Source organism: Schistocerca gregaria, chromosome 7, assembly GCF_023897955.1.
Source record: "Schistocerca gregaria isolate iqSchGreg1 chromosome 7, iqSchGreg1.2, whole genome shotgun sequence".
In the NCBI taxonomy this organism is placed as follows: domain Eukaryota; kingdom Metazoa; phylum Arthropoda; class Insecta; order Orthoptera; family Acrididae; genus Schistocerca; species Schistocerca gregaria.
Genome location: NC_064926.1, coordinates 164,189,877 through 164,216,592, shown reverse-complemented (window position 1 = coordinate 164,216,592; position 26,716 = coordinate 164,189,877). Strand labels below are relative to the sequence as shown.

Genomic DNA, 26,716 nt, shown 5'->3' with positions numbered 1-26,716 from the left:
TTCGAATCCTGCCTCGGGCAGGGATGTGGGTGATGTCATTAGGTTAGTTAGATTTAAGTAGTTCTAAGTTCTAGGGGACTGCTGACCTCAGAAGTTAAGTTCCATAGTGCTCAGAGCCCCTCTACCCCAACTTTTTACTGGTGTTTCAAAATGAATACCAGGGTTTTAAGCATTTATTACATTCAACTCACAATTACAAATAATACGTCAAGTGAAATAACGACTCAAACAGTGTTCAATGTGAGCACCATTGTCACACGGCACATATTTCATACGGTACACAACGAGTCGATAGGAGGTTTCTTAACAAACCACTATCACTGAGTCTAGAATAATTGTTGCAACAACTGCTTTCATCCTGTTTCATCAGTCGAGTAGATTAGCTGGTAGCGGAGGCACGTACACATAGCCTTTACGAAAAAAATCGTATGGAGTCAGATGGGGTAAACGTGATGGCCATGCGAAACAATCTCTGTCCGCTTCGGCCAATCCAGCAGTCGCATGTAACGTCGTTTAACCAATCGAGTATCGAGTTATGCCAGTGAGGCGGCGCACTATCTATCTTCCAAATAAAATTCCGAGATTCAGCTTCTTCCAACTGTGGAAAGAGCCATAGTTCTAGCGCATCAAGGTAAGAAACAACCGCCACAATTGCTTCACCGAAAGAGAAAGGTCCATAAACTTTCCGCCGATATATGCTACAAAAAACATTCGTTTTAGGGCAGCCTCGTTGCAACTGCACTGTCTCGTGTGGATTTGCTGATTCCGAGATATGCACATTGTGTGTGTTCAGATTTCCATTTTGCAGGAATATCGATTCATCACTGAAGACGACAAGATCCAGAAAATTTCATCGTCATGCAGCAACGTTTCGTTTGCAAACTTGGCACGTAAAGCGCTGTCTGTACGCTTCAGAGCTTGTAACAACTGCAATTGATGACAAGGTAATTGACAGCATCTCCTTAAAAGTCTCCACACAGACGTTGCTAATTCATGTCTAACCGTCCAAACTGATTTCTTGGGGCCTCTCGTGAAAGACTGACTCGTTGAAGTTCTTCAGTCACTCTTGTGCCGTGTAACGAATGGCGCTCACGCTGAACACCTGTACGGAAAACTGAGCTGCTCTTTCATTTGATGTATTATTTACAATTGTGAGTTAAATGTAATAAACGCTACAACGACTTAAAAACCCCAACATTCATTTTGAAACAACCGGTACCACGATACTCAGAAAATATTCCTAAACAACCTTAGTGTTGTCGGTGGAGTTCGGGTTCAGCCTGTATATAGTCATATCCCATTTGAGAAACGATGCTGTTGAAAATTTGGAGACTGACTCTCAGTTTATAAACGCGGGTCTGAACCCAACGGGTCGCCACTGTATGTGGGTGGCACTGAAAAGCTGCCAGTGTCATGACAAGGGCAGTGAACTGAGCCAACAGGACCACCCAACGGAGGTCTTCGAAGCTGCCCGTCTATGCCAGAGGCACCAGGCCGCATAAAGTGTCACATAGGCAACTGTTGGGCAGAAAATTAAATGTATAGCCGTGAGGCAATACTAACCCTACGACTTATCTTACAAGAAAGATTAAGGAAAGGCAAACCTACAAACCCAGCATTTGTAGACTTAGAGAAAGCTTTTGACAGTATTGATTGAAATACTCTCGTTCAAATTCTGAAGGTGCCAGGGGTTAAATACAGGGAGCGAAAGGCTATTTACAGTTTGTAATGAAAGCAGATGTCAATTATAAGAATCGAGGGGTATGGAAGGGAAGCAGTGGTTGGGAAGTGAGACAGGGTTGTTGCCTATCCCCGATGTTATTCAATCTGTATATTGAGCAAGCAATAAAGGAAACAAAATAAAAGTTCGGAGTAGGTATTAAAATCCATCGAGAAGAAATAAAAACTTTGAGGTTCGCAAATGACATTGTAATTCTGTCAGAGACAGCAAAGGACCTGGAACAGCAGTTGAACGGAATGGACAGTGTCTTGAAAGGAGGATATAAGATGAACATCAACAAAAGCAAAACGATGTAATGGAATGTAGTCGAATTAAGTCGGGTGATGCTGAGGGAATTAGATTAGGAAATGAGACACTTAAAGTAGTAAAGGAGTTTTGCTATTTGGGGAGCAAAATAACTGATGATGGTCGAAACAGGGAGGATTATAAAATGTAGACTGGCAAGGGCAAGGAAAGCATTTCTGAAGAAGAGAAATTTGTTAACATCGAGTATAGATTTAAGTGTCGGGAAGTTGTTTCTGAAAGTATTTGTATGGAGTGTAGCCATGTATGGAAGTGAAACGTGGACGATAAATAGTTTACACAAGAAGAGAATAGAAGCTTTCGAAATGTGGTGCTACAGAAGAATGCTGAAGATTAGATGGGTAGATCACATAACTAATGAGGAGGTATTGAATAGAATTGGGGAGAAGAGGAGCTTGTGGCACAACATGACTAGAAGAAAAGATCGGTTCGTAGGACATGTTCTGAGACATCGAGGGATCACCAATTTAGTACTGGCGGGCGGCGTGGAGGGTAAAAATCGTAGAGGGAGACCAAGAGATGAATACACTAAACAGATTCAGAAGGATGTAAGCTGCAGTAGGTACTGGGAGATGAAGAAGCTTGCACAGGATAGAATAGCATGGAGAGCTGCATCAAACCAGTCTCAGGGCTGAAGACCACAACAACAACATAGCCGCAAATGAACTCAGGTTTTCAAAACGAAATGGTAGGATGGTAGACCGAGTATTTACAGGTCTGTGTAATATGGACGTTCAATAAGTAACATGTTTTTTATGAAAGCAGATTGGTTTTGTTAAAGATTCCAGTACACCGTATTATTTCCCACACTTTTAGCTACAAAGTCCTTTTTTTCCCCTCAACATAATCTCCGCACAATGCGACAGCCCTACGCCACCCTACTTAGAGGGCCTGTGTGCCCGCAAGGTTGAAATCGGAGCCAACAACTGGCTACACCAATAACCTCCCCATCGTCCACGTACTGTTTCCCGCGAAGTGCCTTCTTCGTTGGCCCAAACAGATGGAAGTCGGAAGGCGTGAGATTCGGGTTGTAGGGTGGATGAGGAAGAACAGTAAAAGGAAGTTTTGAGAGCTCCTCGCGGGTGCGCAGACTTGAATCACTTTTTCTTCTCAGGGGAGGTGGTGTGGCGCCACTACACGGACTGCCGTTTCGTTTCCGGTTCGAAGTTTTTTTTTTTTTTGTTTTAGGGCGCAAAATCAGCTGGCGTCATTCGCGCTCACGTCTAAGCTATGGAACATGAAAACAGAGAAAAGTTAAAAAATGACTAAACCTCAACCCCAATTGACATAAGAGAAGAAAGCTAAAAACAGGGACCTGGAGAAAGGGCTACTAAAGACACCATACAGAAGCGGAGGTCCAAAACTAAAAATTAAATGGCCTTCGCCATACGGCATTGACGAATAGAAAGTAAAACGCGGTCGACAGCCCTCGCGTCACTTGCTAAAACAGCCGATAACTCAGACGACAAACCCAAACGGGACGTAAAGGGTTAAAAAATGGACAGTTCGTAAGGAAGTGGCAGTCAGTTTGGGCGCAATGTGTACAAAGTGGTGGGGGAACGCAACTTATCAAATGACGATGGCTAAAACGCAGTGCCCAGTACGCAACCTAGTTAAAATGACTTCCTCCTGGCGGGAGGACCGAGAGGAGGTCGTCCAAGCCGCTAGGAGAGGATTAATAATCCTGAACTTATTCCCTTCAAGGGAGGACCAATGGCGATTCCAAAGGGACACCACCTCCTGACAAACGGCAACACAGAGATCATTGGAGGGAATGTAGGGACCAGTGGGCTCAGGTACGAGGACTGCAGCCCTGGTAACAAATGGTTCAAATGGCTCTGAGCACTATGGGACTCAACTTCTGAGGTCATCAGCCCCCCAAAACTAAGAACTACTTAAACCTAACTAACCTAAGGACATCACACACATCCATGCCCGAGGCAGGATTCGAACCTGCGACCGTAGCGGTCGCGCGGTTCCAGACTGTAGCACCTAGAACCGCTCGGCCACCACGGCCGGCCCTTGGTAAGATCCTCGTTTCCTGGCAGAGCGACATGACCACGAACCCACAAACTTCACAGTGGCTCCACCTAGAATGAGCAAGTGACAGTTTTCCTGGACCCATTGCACTAAGGAATGGGCGGTGTACAGCGCACATAGACTTTGAAGGCCGCTGAGTGAGTCTGAGCAGACGGCACAAGTGGAAAGTCTTTGTCGCCGGAAGTACTCCGTGGCCTGAGACAGGGCGAAGAGCTCGGACAGGGCGAAGAGCTCGGCTGTAAATACTGAGCAGTGTGCCGGAAACCGATATCTACAGACGTGGGCGCCAATGACGAAGGCACACTCGACACCACGGTCAGTCCGAGAGCCATCAGTGTACACAAAAGTACTATCGCGAAATTCCATGCGAAGGTCGTGAAACTGAAGGCGATAGGGCGAAACTGGAGTAGTGTCCTTAGGAAGTGAATGAAGGCCAAGGTTAACACGGGCCGCTTCACGAAGCCAAGGTGGTGAAGGGTTCACGCCCACCGGGAACATTATCTTCCTCACTTCGGGCTTTGTACCATGCCTCTATGATAGTAAAAGTAAGACACCTGCATTAAATAGGCTTAAATATCTCATGAAAATTCCCGCAATAGATCAGATATTGCTTCATTATTCACTTTACAACAATGAACAAAGTAATCGACAGTTCAGCACGATAGTAACTACGTAATGGATGCTACACTGCTGTAGGACCTACATATTATTATTAATATTACTATTATTATTATTATTGGCAGTGGTCGGACACAGAGTATTGCCAGCCTGATGTCTTTGAATTTCTGCCAGTTCAGGAGTTTAACAACAAAGTGATTTAAAAAAAGTAAGGATACTCCACTCATTTTTTTAATTTGGTTGATTTCAAATGGAGGTAAACGGTGAAGATATAGCAAGTGCCGCAAGGGAGAGGAATGGTGCAGAGCAGGCATGTTTTGCAACAAGTGGCTACTCTCAATGGGGATAATTAGCTTTCTTTTCTGAGAAGGTATCGCTCGCGATGACTGAGAATTATTTGATCATTTTATTGCACTTTGGGATAGAGACCTCAAATAGCCTGGGGACCACTGCATTAGAGGCTATTGTGGCTGTGTGTTGACAGAAACAAAGGTAAGTTGGGTAACAAAACTATTAAATCATAATTACATTATTACTTTTTATCGCAGGGCGACTATTCGGACTTTAGGACGGAATGGTTAAGCTGCGGCCATTACGCCTTGTGTTATCGCGGCGCAGAATGACTCCCTCCGTGAGCAGCCCAGGCCCTTTGCTCTTGATGGAGATGTGTAGTCTACGGAGTGTGGCACAGCACACGTCAGTGTTAATGGTTTTCCATGCTCGAAGAATTCGATGAGTATCGGACTTTGGACGTCGAAAAATTCGTTGAGCATCATTTTGTATGCTGATGCCACAGCTTTGAATTTATAGGGGGGGGGGGGGGGGGCGGAAATGACGACACTACGTTCGCGTCAGTAAATGACTCAATACGTTACCCAAAAAGCGGCATATGCAAATTTCAACTGTTTTACGACGTTTCATACCTTTTCATTTGAACACTCCTTATATAAGTAAACATATAAAAAGTAATTTAAATGATTATTTGGCTGAGCAGATTAGCGCTAGTCATAATTTGTTGTTAGTATCTTTACAGAAGTGGCCTGCAGCAGCTGGTTTTGCCTGTTAGTACAGGCTACATACCAAGAGGAAATGTGTGAAAGAATGAACTATGGGGATTTGTTGTCCAGCCATTTCGAATTAATAGTTCGGTGTCTGTAATTACTGTGAAACACAGCTTAACAAGGAAAACTATAAGCGGTCCTACCCTTGCCTCTTATTCAGAAGCGGGCTGCTAGATCCGAACACCACCCTAGTATTACGGAGAAGCTTCAGGAACTCAAATGGAAATCCCTGGAGAGAAGGCGACGTTCTTTTCGAGGAACACCATTGAGAAAATTTAGAGAACCGGCTTTTGAAGAAAGGAAATGACTACTAGTTCAAAAATGGCTCTGAGCACTATGGGACTCAACTGCTGTGGTCATCAGTCCCCTAGAACTTAGAACTACTTAAACCTAACTAACCTAAGGACATCACACACATCCATGCCCGAGGCAGGATTCGAACCTGCGACCGTAGCAGTCGCACGGTTCCGGACTGCGCGCCTAGAACCGCGAGACCACCGCGGTCGGCAAATGACTACTAGTGGTAAAGGTTATATATGTAGATGTACAGCTAAGGGGAACGAGCCGGAAACCACCTATAGTACATATACGAAACACTGGTGGCGTATGATGACTATTATATGAGCGATGTCACTTTCGGAGGAAATGTTACACAAGCCTTTTACACTGACAATCGTATCTGGCTCTTTCGACTGTGATTAGTTAAACTTCGCCTAGAGTCACAACTAGTGGCGAGTCGCTACAATCACCTTCGGCTTTTATTGGTGAAGTTCTGGAAACGTTAACTACGAAGCTTCCAGCGAACGCCAGCCATCCTTCTCGACTCACGATTGGATTTTTTTCTTCGGTATTGGAGAAAACTGCCACTGCAATGAATACACCCAGCTATCTGGTGCAGCAAATCGTTATTTCTCTGGGACAGAAGTCAGTGGGCTGAAGGTACTTGCCTAAAGGCTGTGATAAGACAAGGGGGCTCAGTATCTCCAATCGATAGTTATGGGTGTTTGGTATCACACTGCATGCTACACGCACATGTGACGGAAGCAGGTCACTCCTACGTGTGATTAGAGAATTTCTTAACGCCAAATATTGTCTTTGCAACTGCTTCTTTCATTCATCTGATAGAAAATTTGATTCACCTTCTAACAGTGTTTTTTAACTTCATCATATTTTTGCAAGTTTAACTTTGCTGTTTAAAACTTCTAATCACTTTATTTCACCTGACGAAATGGAAATTTTTTACACCTGTAAAACATTGATGACACTACATAACTACATTTCTATATGAAATAAATTTAAAACAGCGGCACCAAAATTGTGAAAGAACTCTAATTTTCCGCATAGATTTTAATCAAAATCGATGTTCGAGGGTTATTCCAGTCGCCAATCACTAATTTCTAACAATTTAAAAAATACGATATCGGTTTTATCTTAACAAACCATTAATTACAGTTTTTACATTTGTACAGATTGATGACAGCTTCACTTTACACAATTCCAGTTAAAAAGTAACATTAGGCAGCATTCTTAAACAGTTCTATGACTGGGACAAAAAGTAGAAACAATACGTTTTATCAAGGCTTCAGATTTTAGAGGTAAGTAGATCGTATACCAGACTGAAACAGTACCGAAACTTTTTAAATGCGTTTATTTTATCGTCAAAGTTAATTTATAATTTAGTGACAGGGACGTATGTTCTCGTAACAGAGTTTAGCAAAATGTGGTGCAATACACGGTCCAGCCACAATAACGTGACCAGCCGTCAAAGTCCTGAATAACAACCTTCTGCAGCACGGACCGCTACGAGACGTGCAGAAAGAGAGTTAATGAGATTTTGGAAAAGTACGAACAGGGATGTGGAGCCATGTGAACTCCACTGTCATGGCCAGCTGCCCTAGGTTGACGATCCACGGCGAGAATAGCCCGATCGAGGTGGTCACATAGATTGTCCAGTGGGTTTAAATCCGTGGAGTTTGCTGGCCAGGGGAGTGCGTTAAACTCATCCTGGTGCTCTTGTAACCACGTATGTACACTGCGAGCTGTGCGCGACAAGTTGCATTGTCCTGCTGGTAGGTACCATCGTGAAAAAAAAAGGGTTGAAGGGATGGGCGTGGCCTACAAGGACAGATGAATATTTATGTTGATCCACGTGCCTCGCAGAATGAAGAATCACTCACGGAATGTCGCGAAATGATCCTCATGACCGCAACACTCCCTCCTCCGGCCTGGGCTCTTCCGAAGATTGTTGCAGGGCCGTATACCACTCAGTGGACATCCAGCTACGGTAATGGTTTGCAAATTTCAGCCTTCGTCCTCGATGAACAGCAGTCAGAAAGGGTATATCATCCTTGGGCCTGCTGCGGAGGTCCAGATACAGCAACGTTCGCTCAACGGTCATTCAAGAGCCGCCAGAGGTGCTCAAATTCAAAAAATTACCAGTTTTTTTTTGCTATCAAAAATTGGAGCATTCCTCTTAAATACAAACTTTGAATTATTGTTCTGCTCGCCCTAGAAGCGGCGTTATTACCATTTTCTCCCACGGCTGCAGGGGAAATGGGCGGGATCGCTGAATGCATCTAACACCCTCTCGTGACTTCTTGGCAAACTACTTGGAATTTTCTCGTCTGAAGTTGAATATTTCCTTATGTTACCCATACAGCGAGTGTGCAAGAGTTGGCTACCTTGTTTTCTGTGACAAATGAAGCGCTAAGAGCGCCGAACATCGTCTCTCTGTTATTGATTGGTTCGAATTACTTCAGTGTTGCGCCCGCTGCTTGTAATATTATACATCTTGTGTAAAGCGCACTTCTGGTTACAAGGCCACGTTTTAGTAATCGTGTATATAAGAAGAGGAAGAACGTAAAGGAAAGGAAATTAACACTAAAACCAAATTGTGTTGCTGTAATTGCGAAAACAATGCGTGCTTCTGCTAAGCAACACATGGTTGGCCATAGTCTAGCAAGAAGTTGACTGGTGGACGTGACAGATTTTGTGAATAAGTGTGTAACAGTGACAATATTAATGAAGTACTAAATATTGGACTTATCCTCTGCGCGGAAAGAAAGTGTTCTGTGAAAAACACAGACACCTAATGAGAGCGTTAACAATTTAATTTGGACAGTGATTCCTACAAGGGTGTTTGTAAGCATGAAGACACTACACTTTGGCATTTATAATGCGACTGCAACCTACAACCAAGGGAACAGTGTGAAGTATTGAAGGTATTAGGATTTCCAGCTGGGGCGTACACTGTACGGGCACTAAGAAATACTGACAGAGGACAAGAGAGGAGCAGAAAGAAGAGAAAGGTACATGAAATATGACTGAACAACAGACCAGAAAGGAAGACCAAAATGAAAGGTTTTGGAGGATGAAGACGACGAGCCTGATAATCCACCCTATAGTGCAGGAATGTAGAGAAACTTCGACAGTCATTTCCAGTAAATTAGATTTTTTGAATGTATGGAACATTTTCTCAAAATCCACTCAAACTAGGGAGATGAAATTTTTATATAGCACTCGTAGTAGTCAAATTTACATTGTAATACAGCCATTTGAGAATATGTGCCGTAGTTTTATTTCAATTTGTTTCAATACAGCAACTTTTTGTAAAAAAATTGGGTCATTGATAGAAATAAATATTAAAAGGAAACTAGAGAATGAAAGTCCATCATAACTGCAATACTAAACAACTCTACACGTTGAAAAAATTTCAAATTTTTCTATTTGGTCGATTATTCATAAATGTTCCTCAAACTTCATGATTTTAACATGGGCAGCATAGGCACTTCCGGCTCCCCTTCATTCATCTGGGCCGTCAGGTGCTTAACAGTCGCACATCTATTCGCACGCACTCGTCTCCCTGGCCGCCGTTCGCCCCTGTTACCTATGGCCTGTTCTACATCCCAGCTGCCTCGGCGCCGGTTTTGGGTAGCGCCATTTTTCCATGTGAGGTAAACTTTAACCACCGTGGTCCCAGAACCGTTTACAACATGATCGTTTAGAAAATGCTTCCACACTTAGCCCGAAAGTCAATGATCATGCCCTTTAGGACGTCAGATAATTATCTCCGTTTCCGCATTACAACGATTGCAATGCTGTCCCCCCCCCCCCCCCCCCCCCCCGATATGTGTTACAGACCCTCCGCTTCTAGCGATATCACCTGCCGCCTTGTAAGTGGTTACTGCACGTTTACGTCGAAAGTAGTCGGTGATCACATTAATTTGACTGACCCATGTATCTACTCTTTTTACAAACGCATATAGCATATAAGTCTCAACTACATCCGCTCGGACGCGCGACCCTATTTCGAGAACCTCTTAACATTTTACCTTGTTAAGTCTCAATGTGGAGCGTACCTACGGTTCTTTAAAATCGATACCAATGTTAACAATTATATGGAAATTTTTAGCTATTTTATTTTTATTCCGCTGTTAGTGGGCTTAGAATTCGGTTAAGCATATCGTTGTGTAGAACAACAATGCGTGGACGATTTCGTATATCCTATCACCAGCAATGGCGTTGTCCGAGCCTGTAATGCCTTATTATTTATGCTGATGCCAATAGAAGAAAGTTAGCTATTAGAAGGCCAGTATGCGGACATAACTGCTGGAAGTTTTAAGACTGGCTGAAGTTTGGAAAACTTATTTCAAGTGTGGGTTAAGAAGAATAGGATTCCGTGAACTGTGCACTGCGAAGGGTCGTGTTGTACGACTTGGCTGAAGCAAAGCGCGAATGAAAACAACAGTAAGTTGGACACTGGATTACAACATAGCTAAAGCAGGAATAGGCTCCGTTGACTACACAGTATTTAAATGCTTGGCTCCCATAGTTCGGTGAGCTGCGAAGATAAATTTTCTGTGAAAAACTTCGGCATTAACGCCTTCTTTCTCTTGTCAACCAAATGATCGACGTTCATCATAGAAAAAGAATATTTTTTGTTCTTCGTACACCTTACAAAGGTAAATGAGCATTACACATTAAGAGAGATACATCTTGAACGACTAATGACATCTGAGAACAAAGTGGCAAGACTAGACACTAAATCATAATTCATTGGAAGATGTATTCTCATCGTAAATTAGTCAGGAAATTTCTCGTCATCGAACAGATGCTGATGTGACGTCGGTCTAAAAGTCTAGCAGACGATTTGCGACTAGGGTGTGTTCAACCAAGGACTGTGCAAATTTTAACAGACGAACGTTGCCTCTTATACGGCCGTTAGATGGCGCTATGTCAATGTGACTAACTACTATTGTTTTAAAATTTGCCATTTGTTATTTTTAAAACAATGGCAGCTTAGGTCGTGTAGTCTGCCTCCAATGAGCTTAAACGCTCACTAAGTAATGCTGTGAAAAAAAGGAATTTTCACCTTAAGGTATTCGTTGTATAATTTTCTAACAATTCTGTAAAGGTTTAACTCAACACCACCTCTTTGAATCACCTGTCGTACTTCACGTTGTCAACCAGTCAACCCCCACCCCTGATTTTTCAAGGAATCGACCTGACATGTATAAAACGTTGTATTTCCTGAACCATGTATTGCATAACATAATTTTGCAGGTATAGTCAACGGTATACGTGGATACTGTCTACAAAATGTGTTGCTAATGCAGTAGTAAAAAATTAATGAATTAAAACGTCACATACGATGCTGAAGTTTAATGCGTGTACATTGAAAATGTAGCAGGCGATAAACTCTCCTCCCCCCCCCCCCCCCCCCATCCCACTTTCATTATTCTGGGTGACGCGTGAAAGATAGTTTCGTAAAGGTTTGAAATAATGTGTCAAGCATGCTGGCTGTCCCTGAGTGCTCTTAATTCTCAAATACTGGATGAAAAAATATAGTTTTGGTAATTTGGACGCAGTGTGTTACGCTGAATTAAGACTTACTGTAATACTTGTGTTACTATGTTAAAGATTTATAGTAAAATTGTTGTCCTTAATGAGTGGATTACGACACAATTTTAAATGTTTAAATTCGGTCAATAACTGTTTGAAAAATTGAAAATCAAACATTTGTTACCCCTACAAGCATTTAGAGAGGCAGCCTGCAATAGGGACTGTGTTCGTGGTTAGTCGTTTAGTAATGTAGGTAAGATACAGAGAAGGCTCAGTTCATTTGCGGAATTCCGTGGTTCTCGTGCTTACGTCAGCGGTGAATTTCTTGAGAAGCAACCAAATTAGGTTGTTGCAAAAACCACTGACACGGTCGCAACATGATTCAGGGCGTCGGTATGTGACTTATCGTAACGGAGAGGTTTCATTACGCATATCGAAGACTAAGTACATTCGATTTTATGCGAACATTTAGCTGTAAAAAATGATCTGCTCCAGATGCATCCCGCACTAGTCCTAAACTAATTACTGTATTAGTTGTGTCAATTTGCGTTCGTGTGTTTTTTTTCCCGCGTTGTTGGCCGTGCGAACGCAATGCTTACCGGGCGGGAAGGAGCGCCTGTTCCCCAGCACGAAGCCGCCCGGCGGATTTGTGCCGAGGTCCGGTGAACCGACCAGTCTGTGGATGGTTTTTAGGCGGTTTTCCATCTGCCTCGGCGAATGCGGGCTGGTTCCCCTTCTTTCGCCTCAGTTACACTACGTCGGCGATTGCTGCGCAAACAAGTACGCATACACCACCATTACTCTAACACGCAAACGTAGGGGTCACACTCGTCTGGTGTGAGACGTTCCCTGGGGGGCCCGCCGGGGTCCGAACCGCACAATAACCCTGGGGTCGGTGTGGACGGCGGAGTGGTGGACTGCGGTAGTCGTCGTGGGGTTGGGGACCACTGCGGCCTGCGGCGGAGCCTCTCCGTCGTTTCTAGGTGCCCGGTTAACATACAATACAACCACTGGTTTATGGGATCTATGAACAGTTAACGCTGAATGGTATACAATAACTTGTCTGCCACAACTCATCGATGAAATTAGGACAAACAATCGTCGCATCATTCTTCATCACAGTGGCGCCATACAGCACGCACCAAGCGGGTTTGTTTGCACACAAAACTCGAATTCGGGAGGGCGACGCTTCAAATCCTCTTCCGGCCATCCAGTTTCAGGGTATTTTATTTTCCATGATGATCGCTTCAGGCAAATGCCGGGATGGCTCCTTTGAAACGGCACGGCCGATTTCCTTGCCCATCTTTTACACAATCCGAGCTTGTACTTCGTCTATAATGACCATCTTTCTGCCTTCTTATACAGCACGTACAATTGATTAATTATTTAACGGAGAAAAACATCGAATTATGTGGCATTGCCCTAATTCATCTGCTACATCACCTAACTTTTTCTTTTTTTAAAAATTCCTGTCAAACATACATACGCGTGGACGGGTATTAACATCTTTGATGGACAAAAATGATTCCAGAATTGGTGCGAACGAAAACAAAACTACACAAATTTTAAAGAAGAATATTTTGATAAATAATAAAATTTATCTGTACATAAAATTCAAAGTTTTTATTATAACTCAAAAGGAAGCCCTCGTATTCAGCCGTCAGGCAAATGCAATGGCATCGCATTACAAGGAACTTAACTTTCCATTGCAGAAACAGTTCACTTTATTTTCGCTCAGAATCCAGCAGAAATAACGCAACTGATTCCTACTAAATAGAACCACAGGATAATATTCCCATTCTTGACAACAATCGTGCACTCGTGGTGCGCCGTCACGTCTCCAGGTCTGAGTATTGAAGTGTCTAACGTCGTGTTAACAACATATCACGTACTGGTCCGAATTTTTGTCTTGTGGTGGAAATACAAGCATTTTGTTTTTCTGGAGGTAACGAAAAACTGCAAGGGGTAAGTATTGTTGGTGAATATGACTAGTTTTTTAGAAAACTTGTTCCGCTGTGAATCATATCGGTGGGAAAGTCGGAGAACAGCACTTTAATTGATGTCAGTTCAGTAACATCTCTCGTCAACACTTTGCAGATAAATTTATGAAGGAAGCCATTATGCCAGTTCTTGGCGAGGTGTTTCCGATAAATTTAACTTAATTATGAATGTATCGATGTGATGCCCAATGTATACGAAATACAATGGCGTGGGTAACAGTATCTTAACAGGTGCTACAACTTTTGCTGGCAGGTTCGTAGGTTCCCTACCGGCGTTACATGTTGACAACATTCGCCCGCACTTCACTTGCTGCGGAGAACGCACACTGGAACTTCATTCGGGGCTGCCTAATTGTTGTCGCGTCATAGATGGGAACTGAGGAATATTTTTGCGTGATTAGATTAGACATCGCGTAAGGAATACAAATGTACAAAAGTTTAACTTAAACGATGTTTACAAGTATCCATAAGTGTGGGTTGCGTTGTTACCCTGCGATACAAATCCGTTGCTTCCCGATATCAATGCAGATACCGTGCACTTCAAACAACCATTTCTCAAAAAATGGCCAGTTTCCTGTAATGAAGTATTTAAAATGTCTATTTTGATGCAGGATTTCTCTCCACTAAGAGCGTTCGTTCGACGTATCTCTCTCCCTTTCAAGACAGACAGAAGTCGCTTCATGAAACGAATGTTTGCTAAGTTTAGAGCGTCCTACAATCCATTTACCCTTTATTAAAAAAAAAAAAAAAAAAAAAACAATTCAATGCTGCACTCAAGAAACAATGTCGTTTGACAAAGTCAGCAATTGTTTGTTACACCACGTCAGTTAAAATAAAAAAGAAACATGGTTTTGTCTTAGAGTAACTTCAATTTCACACACATGACATAAATGCACTGTTAGTCATAAAAAGAAACATTCTTACCTTTCCATGTCCATGTAAAGTTGCATTGTGAAGTTCATCTAATGTTGGTCGGTATGCTGCCTGTATCGACATAATATTGCGGTAATTATCAAGTCTTGGCAGGGCTTCTCTTGTGAAGTGGCGAAAGCTTTTGGCATAACGCGTGTCGTATCCAGATGTGTCAGAAGTATGAGACAGCAACATGTTAGGTGAAGTTGGCCGATAATTTTCAAGCGAACCTCTTCTGGAGTCGTCACCTTGTCCACGCAGTGGATCGCTCTCACCGTATTCGTCGCCCTCTTCATTTTTTGAAGAAGAGCCATCAACTCTGTTCACTTGAAAACGAGTTCTTTTATCCATATCGCCCAACTCGACACCCCAAGAATCTCTCCGCGCATTGTTCAAAGCACTCTTTTCTGAAGGCATAATTTCTTGCAAATTAAATTAAAAAAAGAGCACTACACAAGTTAACAAAAAAAACTATAGATTCACCGGCTCAACCATGAGCACAACACGCAGCTGTCGTGCTCCACGAAGCGGCATGCGCATGTGGTCCGCGGAGCGCTGCCTTATAGGACGCCCAGAGCTGTTTAAAAATACGATCCCTCGCTCGGCTATCGATTGCTAAGTCGAAATTGCGAGTGCAGATTTTCGAGTGCGACTTAATTTTTGCTATATAGAAAATCTAAATATTAATTTAAAGTGAAGTATCTTGACTCAAGTGAAATATATTGCTATATTAATATAATCCTTTCAATGTCGTCCTTGTGGACAACTTCGAAGAGAAATCGATAGTTTGATAAAATGAATGTATTGTGTGTCTCTGGTTTACACCACCTGACGTTTTGATTTAAAACAGTATGTTTACGATGTTCATATGACGCGTGTGTCAAATGTAATCGGTGGGAATATCTGCTACGTATCAAAGTGAACATTATTTTTAGTGCATTTTACTCCCTTCTTTATATGCCTGTGTCTTAAGAAAATAGTGTTTCATCTTGCAGATTGGTAATGGCACCCAAAGAAAAATACCTTTATGTTAGTAACAAGGTAGTAACTGAGGAAGCTTGCTCCAAATTGACTCCACGGATAGTGATAGGTTCACCACAGAATGTTTATTAACTTTGTTCGAAGGACACACACACATTTTGTACACGTTGAAATATCAAGTAGGCTAATCATCAAAACTAACGTAATTGATATATACAGAGCTCTGTTATTAGACATGGACATCTGACACATATGGAACCAGACCAGATTTTTTGCCATCCAACCTGACCTAGACCTACAAATAAGTATGCCACCACATTTAAGATTTCAGATAATCCGCAATGTATTTTATAAGATACTACATGTTCAACAATGCACTGTAGCGTAATTGTTTATGTAAAGCAATTACAGCTGTTTTTAGTGCTGAATCTCAGAGTGCTTATTATTTAAGTTCTAAGATACCACAGCAGTCGTGAAAATTGTGGGTGGTGCCTTTATCAGTAAATGGTAAATGTATAAATCTTTCGAGCACTAATTCTATAATTTTAGTAAAACAAGCGTATGCATCTGGATGAATTCCTATAGTGTTGTGCCCATAGTCTACATCTCACAAATAAGTGGGGCACAGTTTGTTTAGCTTTATGTTTAGTCTCAAACACTGGAGCATAGATAATGCTAAAGCTGCACATTTATAATATTTCTGCTCTGTATTGAAGTGTGGCATCAAGTTTTCTTTTTATAAACCTGATCAACTGGAGTAATTACAATAATTTCAAGATGAATACTATCCAGACAACTGTTTCTTCAGCCAGACATGTGTCCTGAGACGCTGACCTTACCTGGCCCAGTGATGAAACATTGGTCACTATGCGTGCAACAGTCATCATGTTAAGAAAAATGTGATTAAGATAAAATTAAATGAAGATAAGATGAGAAATAATTCTGGCTTCCATTCATACAGCACAGGGCCATTAACAATTTTGATGTAATAAGAGTTAATTAGACCATTCACAAAAACATGCACACAAATTTCAGATTCCATAAAAGCCATAAAGAAAAAAAATTGTCAAAGGACTTTGACTCCAAATGGGCTATGTTCAACTGCTTCTGCAATGTGATGTGATTACTTTGGTTAAATACAGTAAAAAGTTACAGAATCTTACAGGACGAATACTATAATGTAATCATTTACAACAAGTGTTAATGTTGTCCGAAATTACAATGCCTTATATTTTATAGATTTATTGCATTGCTATTAAATTAACGTTGGTGGTTTTTTTTTACGTGTTGTGTTGTACAGTATTTAATTTTACTTATGGTCTTACTCTGAAATATTCTTATTTTTATTCTTTATTATACTGATTGTGTGTTTGACAACATGCATACTATGTTGCATTGTATATGGATGAATAACTTAAAATGAAAAATAAAATAATCATCCGACCAAGACAAGCAATGTATTCATTTACTAATAAGTATACAATGGGAAAACACCATTTCTGTTCGTATTCATTGGGTTTGTTGATTATCAATCAAGTGTGTTATTGTTAGATTTAAATTGCAATTCAGAAATAGCCATTTTTCATTTTGCCTCATACAGATATATTAGGCATAACTCACCAGTTCATCTTGTGTGTGAATATGCAGCATAATCATTTATTATGAATGCATGAAACCATAGAATTTTCAAATTGGCTGCATTATGTTATTTATACTATGTTTAATTTTATAGCACTTGAACAGATGTTATTTATGCAATTTCTAACAGGTGCTTCATTTTGTTAAAACATTTATGTCATTCTGTATCCCAGAATATTCTCTTTCATAATTGGATGTGTAGAATGTAGGCCTAGTGAGTGAGTAAGTGATTCCAATAATAATAGATGCAGCTGATGTTCTAAGCAGATAGTAATTTGACTTAAGCCATTATACATCTTGAGGAAAAATGAACCACTACTATAAGACATATTATATCTTAACAGCTGCTTTTACGAGAAATGATCTGCACAAATTTTTGCCACAAATCAAAAAGCTAGTAGATTCTCAGTGTTCTTCCAGTGTAACTACAAGGAAAAATCAAAGAACAGGATCGCCATTGACAGTGTCACATGCTTTCAGTCCACGAGACAGATAGTGTAGAGAAGTTTAGAAGAATACTAATGCAAATTATGATAATCAGAAACTATATGCCAGTGCCTCTTCTCCACCTGCTGGCCAAAAAGTAGCCGTGAAAGTTTCTTTCACTACCAAGATATTAAATGGCTTGTCTCCGAGCCATCTGACACAGTGCAAGTATGTATTAGCAATGAGCTGTGTAATGCTGTAGGTGAAGTGCTTAGAGGCCTACTTGTTAATGCCCCTGTTGATGATAACAATATGGAATTTCCTTGTATGATTATGTACATTAGTATCAGAGTCACATACTTGGTTCCAAACAGTCATTTTCTTTTATTATGGAGCAGATTTGTTGCACAGAAACTCATATTTTCCATCTGTTTACACTGCTGTTATATTTTTTAAAGTAACAAGAGTGGGACTGACTTTTAAGAACCACAAATGCATTATGAAATAATATTACACTAAATATTTTGGACCCAGCAAAGATGAGTTTGAGAAAAAGGGTTTACAGATATTGAAGCACTGCTATGATGAAATAGGAGAGTAGTAAAATGAAATAAAGGTTGCAATGCTGACCTAAGCAATTTTTTTCATACTTTTTTGATGCAACATATAACATATGCAAAAACAGTGCAATTAGACATTTCATAAAAATTGTCTAGTAAATTGTAAATATTTAAGGAGTCAATGAGACCACTTACCGAAAAGCGAAAGTGTTGAATCATTGGGAGGTGTACATAAAAAGGATGGAAAACTTGCTAGCCTTTGAAGTACATCCTTTCTCAAGCTAGAATACACACACACACACACACACACACACACACACACACACACACACAAAATGCCATAAAAAATAAAACACATGCAAACATGTGTATTACCCTACAGAGTGAGTGAGTGAGTGAGTGAGTGAGTGAGTGAGTGTGTGTCACATCACAGCAGTTCTGATGGTACACCTATAGTATTTATGTTCTGCCAGAACTTTCATAGTGTAATTATCAAGTAACTTATTGTTTCTAAATTGTAAAACTTGTTGTGCTGATTGATCACACTATAATTCATGTAATTCTCACATACCAGTGTAGTTGCACTTTTTCTGCGATTTTATGGAATGCAGGGTGAAAATATTTTCTTTTTCTCCTACTGGCTATACAGTGTTTTTCATGTGTGCTTTCAACTTTGAAATGACTAGGAAATGTACTTGGTATGTTGTAATTAAAAGTTTATGAGAATTTCAATGATTTCAGTTTCTCAGTGTGGCTGTTCTCTCTTGCTGCAGACTAGCAATTAAGGTGATGTGCCTCCTCCTCTCCCCCCCCCCCCCCCCCTAACAATCTTTTGTTACAAATAGTTCAAAAAAGGAAATTCCATTCAAATTTGATAATTCAACAGTGACAGATGGGCTGCCCAGAATTTACCTGCATTAGATACACCTCACAGTACAGACAATAGAAACCAAGAAATAATACTCCCAGCTTTTTTGTGTTGATATGGGGCATTTCACAGTCATGTGTGGGACATTTGCATGTATTTTATTAGTACTTTTCTATTATTCTGCTTTAAAAACAGAATGTAACAACCTACTAGTGTAATCTGAAAATTAACTATAAGCAACTCTCTATTTTTCAAGAATTAATTTTTAGAATGTATATGGGTACCTATACATGAAATTCTGAAGGAAATTTTACTGAAGTTACAGTATTGCAACATTAAAAATTACCAAAATTGTCAATAATTTCACACAATCCCTAATTGTTGGCAATTACTGGTCCATGACTTATCTTCAGAATTTCATCATTGCTGTAAGGCATCTCATCATGTTCTTATAGCCATCTGAAGAAACCTGGAAAATTCAACTTTTGACAAACTTTTACTGTATCCCAGGAAATTCGAGGTATTTCACCACAGTTGTGGACACCCTGGAAATTAAGTCAACTACTGGTTGATAGCTAGGTCGAACAAATGCAACACACTAGTTTCAGCTTCAAAAGTAATGCAGTCTGAAGAGAGCGTTTGTTCTACACTGTGTGGCCAGCCTCTCTGATTTCTTGAGAAGTAACGAAATTCCAGCGATTAGTAGAACATCCATCCGAGGATTTTCTTGCTCAGTTTTTTGTTGATGCACTGTTCATCAATGCAGAAGATCCTTATATTAGTTACAGTTTTTGTAGTAAGATCTGCATTGTCTTTTGCAATCTGAACAGATGGAACATTTTCTCCTTGGCTCAACATTTCTCTGACAAACAAACCATTCAGTGTTTCCTTCTACATGATCACAGATGTTGTAAAATACTTTATGAAAAATTTCTGACAGAGCAAGTTTAGAACTTAGGCCATGTATCTGCTTTCAAACTCAAAAATAGGTCCATCACTCCATATTCTTTCTTCAGAAGTTTTTTCACTGTTTGGTTGTTACGAACTGATAATATTACAGTACAAAAATCAATGAAAGTAAAAATTGTGTTTTTGCCCGCATTGTTGGTATTGGAAAAGTCAAGGAGTGTTTAGTATTTTCCTTTAAAGTATAAGGCTGCTATGAATAACAGTCCATGGACCAAAGTGTAGTCAATTGCATTCTAGTATTCACTTGAGAAGTACTTGCCAAAATGTTTCTGCAAGAAGCAGCTACCACTGGTTTCTAGTTTATTATATCGAATGCTGCAGACTGTATTTGTTCGAGATTAACATGAACTTTAAAACTTGGAAAGTCTGGCATTGTGGCTTTAAGTACGTCTCTGATCTGCCCTTCTTAAATAGAAAGTTGTAATCCTTGATCTGAATTTTCCCAGTGTTGTCAAATAACTTCATCATCACAGTTTTCTGGCACCAGCAAAAGTTTGCTGTTGCAGCAGGCTTCACATCTATTTTGTCAGCAAGCTTCACATCTATTTTTCCATCAAGCAGAATTGATTTCCGCATCTCTCAGTATTTTCTCCCAGAAAGAGTGTAAATAGCTGTATAACCAGCATGTTCTGCTAAGCATGCCGAAACAGCCAGTTTCTTCCTCAGTGATTAGGACAGTACAAATGTTGTTCTCTGTTCAGTGCTTTCCAGTGGCTGCGGACATTGACATGGACCATAGACCCTTGTGAGGATGTAGAGGGAGACTGCTACTTAACCTTATCCTCCTCTGCAGTCTGTTCTCATTCCTCTCACACTTTCAGAGTTTATCTTCTTGGCTTCATTCATAAATTGCTTCTTTATCTTATTTAATTGGACATAATATTAGTTACATCCCTAAAAGGGCACATTGATCACTTTGGAAAGCCATAAATCCAGTAGCAGACAGTCATGTGAGCGTCCACTGCTGACTGTCATGGCAGTGTGTGTGTGTGTTTGTGTTTGTGTTTGTGTTAGAGAGAGAGAGAGAGAGAGAGAGAGAGAGAGAGAGAGAGAGAGAGAGAGAGAGAGAGCGCAAGTTCGGTGTATGGAAATGGCACACTAAAATCTGTTGATATGGAGACATGGCGAACACCATATAGGAGGTATCATATGGTGTCCATAACCACACCAAGAATGAGGTTGCCCGATTAGTTGGTGTATCAGTGCAGACTGTAGAATACGTCTACAAGGAATGGCGTTACTCTCTCAGCGACATCAGATGATGTATGGACAGTGGTCTTAAGAATATCATAACTGACAGAGGTGGCAGACTAGTGTCACTCCCTGTCCATCACTTAGTTTCAAGAGCAACAAGAATTTTTGCTATTCCGGTCGTCCATCTCAGCCAGTTTTTGACTAAACATGCGAGACACTCTGCATGCAATAAAGTGAACGTTTGCAGTCTGATACCTCGTCAAATGCCATTGTTCATAGTGGCACATAGTACTACAGGTTTTCAATGAATCAAAAAACAAAAACTGTATACAAATAAACAAATACCATCTGGACTTTTTATTTCCTAACAGCATGTTTCATCCTGTGCTGTAGATCGTCTTCAGGTCTAACTTGGAAGAAAAAAGTAACAACAAAATGATTTTACAAAGCTATGATTTACAAACACTTGTCTCACTCATAAGATATAACAACAAATTGTTATGAACTCACACATGTATGGCACCGCAAACTGCACGTTTGTCAGCGTTGTGTGGAACTAAAATAAAAAACAAGATAGTGGTGGGGAGAAAAAAAATTACTCTGTAAGACATACATGCATCATGTAACCATACGAAAATTTCTCCCACGACATCCTTCTTTCTTTATGTTAGTTTCACACAACTTTGACAAATTTCACTTTGTGGCTCAGGCACATGCGAGCTCATATTATTTTGTTGTCATTTGTGCTATCCACAAAACGAGTGTTCGTAGTATCACACGTCTGTAAAATCTTTAGTGTTATTGTCCTTTTGTTCCAACTGAGATCTGAAGACAATCTGCAGTACATACTGAAACTGATTGTCAAGTAAATAAAATTTTGTTATCCAGACTGTGTTCATTTATTTATTATAAGAAAAAGAGCCAAGGTTCTAAGACATGGCATCAATTATGAAAACTGGATAGTAACTGCATTGACAGCCCTTTGAGGTGTTTAAAACTCAATCTGTGTAATTCTGGCCAGAGAGATTCTTTGATGTCTTTCATACCTTAACTTAGACCTACTCTTTGGAGTTCCAGTGAACATGGACCAGAAAGTTTATTTCAACATTCTTGGTGACCAAGTATTGCCTAGCTCTGTGGGTTCAAAACATTTGTGAGTGGCTTAAGCTGAATAACATACCCAAAGAAACTTGTGGACATTCTTCTTCACTGAACTGAGGCAGTTTTACATTGTGTTAGTGCGATTTCTCCAGGGGGTGGGAATAGAGGGAATTTTTTTTCCTTCACTTGTGCTTCATTTATTTGTTGCAATTTCCTGTGTGCATTGGGGACAATGCCAGTTAAACACACAGTAAAGAAATTTCTATGTCTTAAATTCTGTGCATAGGCATGACACTGTAGCTCCTCCTGTATTATTTAATACTTAAGCTGTGTTTCATAATGGAAATGGAAGCTGTTTCATGCATGAGGATCAGGAAGGCTCTGAAAGACAACAACAAAATAACAGGCGGAATGCTCATGTCTTCGTCTGTTGAGCATGCACCAATTTGAACACTCTGCTGCGCACCAACGAGACATGTGACAAGATGTTTTCTCATTTCAGCATACTCTACAGAACACCAGTATCTTGCCACTTGCAATTTAGAATTTAGTTAGCCTTTCATTGTTAAAACTTCTGAATGATATGCAATACTAATGCTCTTATGTATAGTTTCGAGTATCCTTGTTTTAGTGTCTCTTATAAGGGGCAGACAATGAAAATAAGGCAGATGGAAGAAGTAAGTAAACTATTTATTAATTCAAAAGTAATTGCCATAACTGTTACTACATGTATCCCACCATCAGACAAGCCTTCGTGGAGAAACATTTGGTATTACCTACAGAATCACTATGGTACTCAGGTGTGCTCTTCTTTGTCCGAAGTAAATTGACAGCCACAAATGTCTTTCTTCAGGGCTCCAAAAATGTGAAAATCACATGGGGAGTCAGTGGGATTGTATGGATGATGTGTACAGGCTTCTGAGCAAGACTTCTGCTGTGAAGTGTAAACAATCTTGAGAACATGTGGGCGGGCATTATCTTGCAATAGACTGATGCTGTCTGATAACTTTCTTGGGTGTTTGGACTTGATGGTGGTCTTCAGTTTTTGCAAAGTGTCCATGTACCAGGGTGCATTATTTGTGGTGCTGTGTTCAAGAAAGAAAATCAGTGAGCAGAAGGCCCTTGCAGTCCAAGAGAAAGGTTATCATGACTTTCCCTGAGCTAGTATGCATGGTTTTTAATTTTTTTGGTGCGGATAAATCCGTGATGCCATGTTTCATCTTCCATGACAATACCCAACAGGAAACCATATTCGTCAGTGGGGTTCTGTTCCAGGTGCTACCGTGGTGTCGACATTCTGTTGAACTTCTGTTCTTACATCACACTGTGGGGGACCCACTACACACACAATTTTCACAATTTGAGATGCTTTGTCTTGAGATGAATGGTACTATGACTGATGCCCAACATGAGTGTAATGTCTTGCACTACCTTCCACCAGCCATATATGATGGTAACCTCCATCACAGCTATGACAGAAATGGGAATAACTGACTGTTGTCTTTCAGTGACACTCAACCTCCCCAAAATCGTTAATACTGCATGAACAAATGCATGTGACATACTGTGTTCGCCGTACACAGAACACATTTGGGTATGACACTTCCTGACACTCCTTATGCAGTTGAAAACTGCACTACACCTTGGTGTTGCCATTTCTTTGCCCCCAGAGAGAAGTTGGATACACACACAGCTTGCTGACCTCACATCATACACCTCTAACAAACAATGGCACAGCAGTAAACATTCACGCCATTCCTTCCATATTCCTAATAGAAGCCACTTCTGTACACACCTACATGCATTACCAACATCTGCACCACGCTTGTCTGTCTCGTTTTAGTTTGACTGCCCTTTATAAATGCTGATCTTATCAATTTAGATTTTTTTAAAAGTTGTATTTCCAAAATTTGTTCTTTATCTTCTAATTCCTGTCTTGTTTCTGACCATTTGTAATATTCACACCCGAGTTATATATGTTAGTCAGTAGATGTTATTTAGCGTATTAAATCTTCACTTATTATACCAGTCACCATGTATTTTGTTTTACTGATGTTTCCGTTTAGACCCCATACTTCGTACTCTTGTAGCAATGTTCTGGCCATATAATCAGTATCCTAAGCCACGGTAAAAACGGTTTAGCATTTTCAGATTTTAATGAGTGAACAAGTGACGTAACCCTATTGTAACTAATTACAGATGATAAATATTTACCAGTTTTCATTCTGTTTAAAATGTTTGTGTAATGTTGAATTGCATTTATTATTTTCGGATGTATTCTCAATGTTTTAAAGCCATCCACGAAAGGTCTTATGGAAAAAAGATTGTTTGCTTTTTCTGTATTTATGATCAGCAAGTTAGGAGGTTGCGCTCTAACTACTTTCTTCTTGATTAGTCTTAGGCAGAAATGTGATCAGTTTATAGAGGTATCAAATACTAACCCTGTCTTGACACTGACTCAATCATTAAATTTTATGCTTTCAAATTTTGCACAACTGTATTTGTGAAGGATTTTCCCCTGAATTTGACATAGGCTAAAATTTGTTGCAACATTGATTATGTACAGACTGCATTCTTTACTCTCTGGGACCTTCAAACTGTCCACATTGTCTTATCATTGCATAAAAAATGCCGGTAGCGATATTTGTCAGGGTAAAAACAGTCCCTCATTGCCTTTAAGTCAAACCGTTTGAGAAATATCTCACCACCAGTCTTTGTACACCAGTGATGCAGTGTAATGGGGCATGAATTGAAACCTGTTCAATACTGACTGCTGTCTCATGCTTCCATGTACTGTGGAGACCATATTGTCAGTCTGCTACTGCTGCCATTATATATTATTTTGACTTTACAGGGTACTAACTGGGGTTGTCTGAGGTGGGCAGACAGACATTCTTTTGAACTGTACACGAGAGAAAAACGACACACAAATTATATTTCAGATAAAAATTACTATAATAATATTACAAAGGTTCATGAGCATGATTTTACAGATTTTTTTTTACAAAGTTTTTTTTAGCAGGGTTATTTTTGAATTATGTACATCATGCTTTTGTAGCATTTAGGAACACAGAGTTTAAATTCCATAATTCCATTTACAGATGAAAATAGGTTCCGAAATTGTAAAATTACCAACACTCATAGGACACAATTAATTATAAAACAATACTTGACTAGTCTCAGACAGACATTCCTATATAATGTTTATATTTCACTTTCAAGCCATATAATTGATTTTAGGGATTCCTGTGTTTAAACGCAATATGCGAAGCAAACCGATCTCCCCACTTTCACTTCTTACAGTAACAGTATAGTCCCTGTCTGCATTTATTCAGTGAATTGATAAAAAGGTTAACCATTTTAAAAGCTCTTATAACATTTGCTTATTTGCTGCATCCACAATATCCCGTCTTGTTTATAGGCTGTCAATACTACACAGTTATACAAATCAAGGATGACTTAGCCAGTTCCAGCTTAGCTAAAACTTAGTATTTTGTTTCTTAACATGCTCAGCATGTTTGTTTAGTGTATAAACCATTGTTATCTATGAGTAAAATGTAAGAACTGATGATTGGTTACCCCGAACTAGTAAGAATGGGGGCATGCCGTTTGTTAGTGTTTCAAGCCAAGCCATATACAGTGCAGCAGAGACAGCATTTTTTCTTGGCATTGGAAGTGTCCTGGAAAATAAAAGGTATTAATTAAAACTACTTTTAAGCAGGTAGGAAGTAGTTATTTATATAAGATTTAAAAAATAATGTTACCACACACAAGCAAATGAACATTCCAGAATCATGACACCTTGCAACAAGAGTATTGAATGGGAAACTGAAGTATTGTACTAATGTACTAATTAATTAATTAATTAATTAATTAATTCACAAATTGTGTTCTGTAAATCTTGTCATGAAGCCACCTTTTCTTCAGACAAGTGACATGAATAAAGTTATATTAAAAAGCAGGCTACTTCTACAGCTGTACCCTACAAACCAGCTGGACTGATTAACATTGTACCATATGTTATGGTTTCTTCCTTTAAAATTCACATGCAGACCACAGGAAATGAGACTGCTGAAATGCCTTTCTGTGTGGCAGCCTTTAATTAGTTTAATCTTGTTTGTGCCATATGTATGAATGAATTGATTGAATGAATGAATGTGATACATAGGAGACTGTGGCTTATATGGTCAAAAAATAAACAAATTGCATTTTTATTCTGCTAACATTAGCAGAATATGAAACTGTCCTACCAGGAAATGATGGGAGAATCCACAAATATTCTTACATTTTTCAATTAATACTGGGACTGGAAACTTTTTTTGTGGGATTGTTTGGCATCTACCTTCAAGCATCTGTCATTTCCATGGGGGGTTTCCTGTGAGTCATACTAACCTGTGACCATTAGTGCTGTCATTTTTTCTATACATTCACTATTTCCTGTTGGAATATTTGATATGGATCCC

At 40.0% G+C, this 26,716-nt stretch overlaps 2 protein-coding genes across 14 annotated transcripts in view; both read right to left on the bottom strand.

Moving 5' to 3' along the window:
* The window catches only part of LOC126282233 (bumetanide-sensitive sodium-(potassium)-chloride cotransporter), a 584,688-nt gene extending 565,673 nt beyond the window's left edge, over positions 1–19,015 (bottom strand). The window contains exon 1 of the mRNA XM_049981810.1: positions 14,529–19,015. Coding sequence (XP_049837767.1) covers positions 14,529–14,933 — 405 coding nt within the window. The 5' untranslated portion in view covers positions 14,934–19,015. The remainder of the gene's footprint in view (positions 1–14,528) is intronic.
* A 6,133-nt stretch (positions 19,016–25,148) lies between these two features.
* LOC126282231 (bumetanide-sensitive sodium-(potassium)-chloride cotransporter-like) overlaps positions 25,149–26,716 on the bottom strand; it is a 221,222-nt gene continuing 219,654 nt past the window's right edge. For 4 of the 13 annotated variants that reach the window (XM_049981807.1, XM_049981808.1, XM_049981802.1 and 1 more), the window contains one exon: positions 25,169–25,933. In XM_049981807.1, coding sequence (XP_049837764.1) covers positions 25,798–25,933 — 136 coding nt within the window. In that variant the 3' untranslated portion in view covers positions 25,169–25,797. Of the gene's footprint in view, positions 25,934–26,716 lie in introns of all 13 variants that reach the window. The other 9 variants (XM_049981803.1, XM_049981799.1, XM_049981809.1 and 6 more) reach the window with 3 other exon arrangements.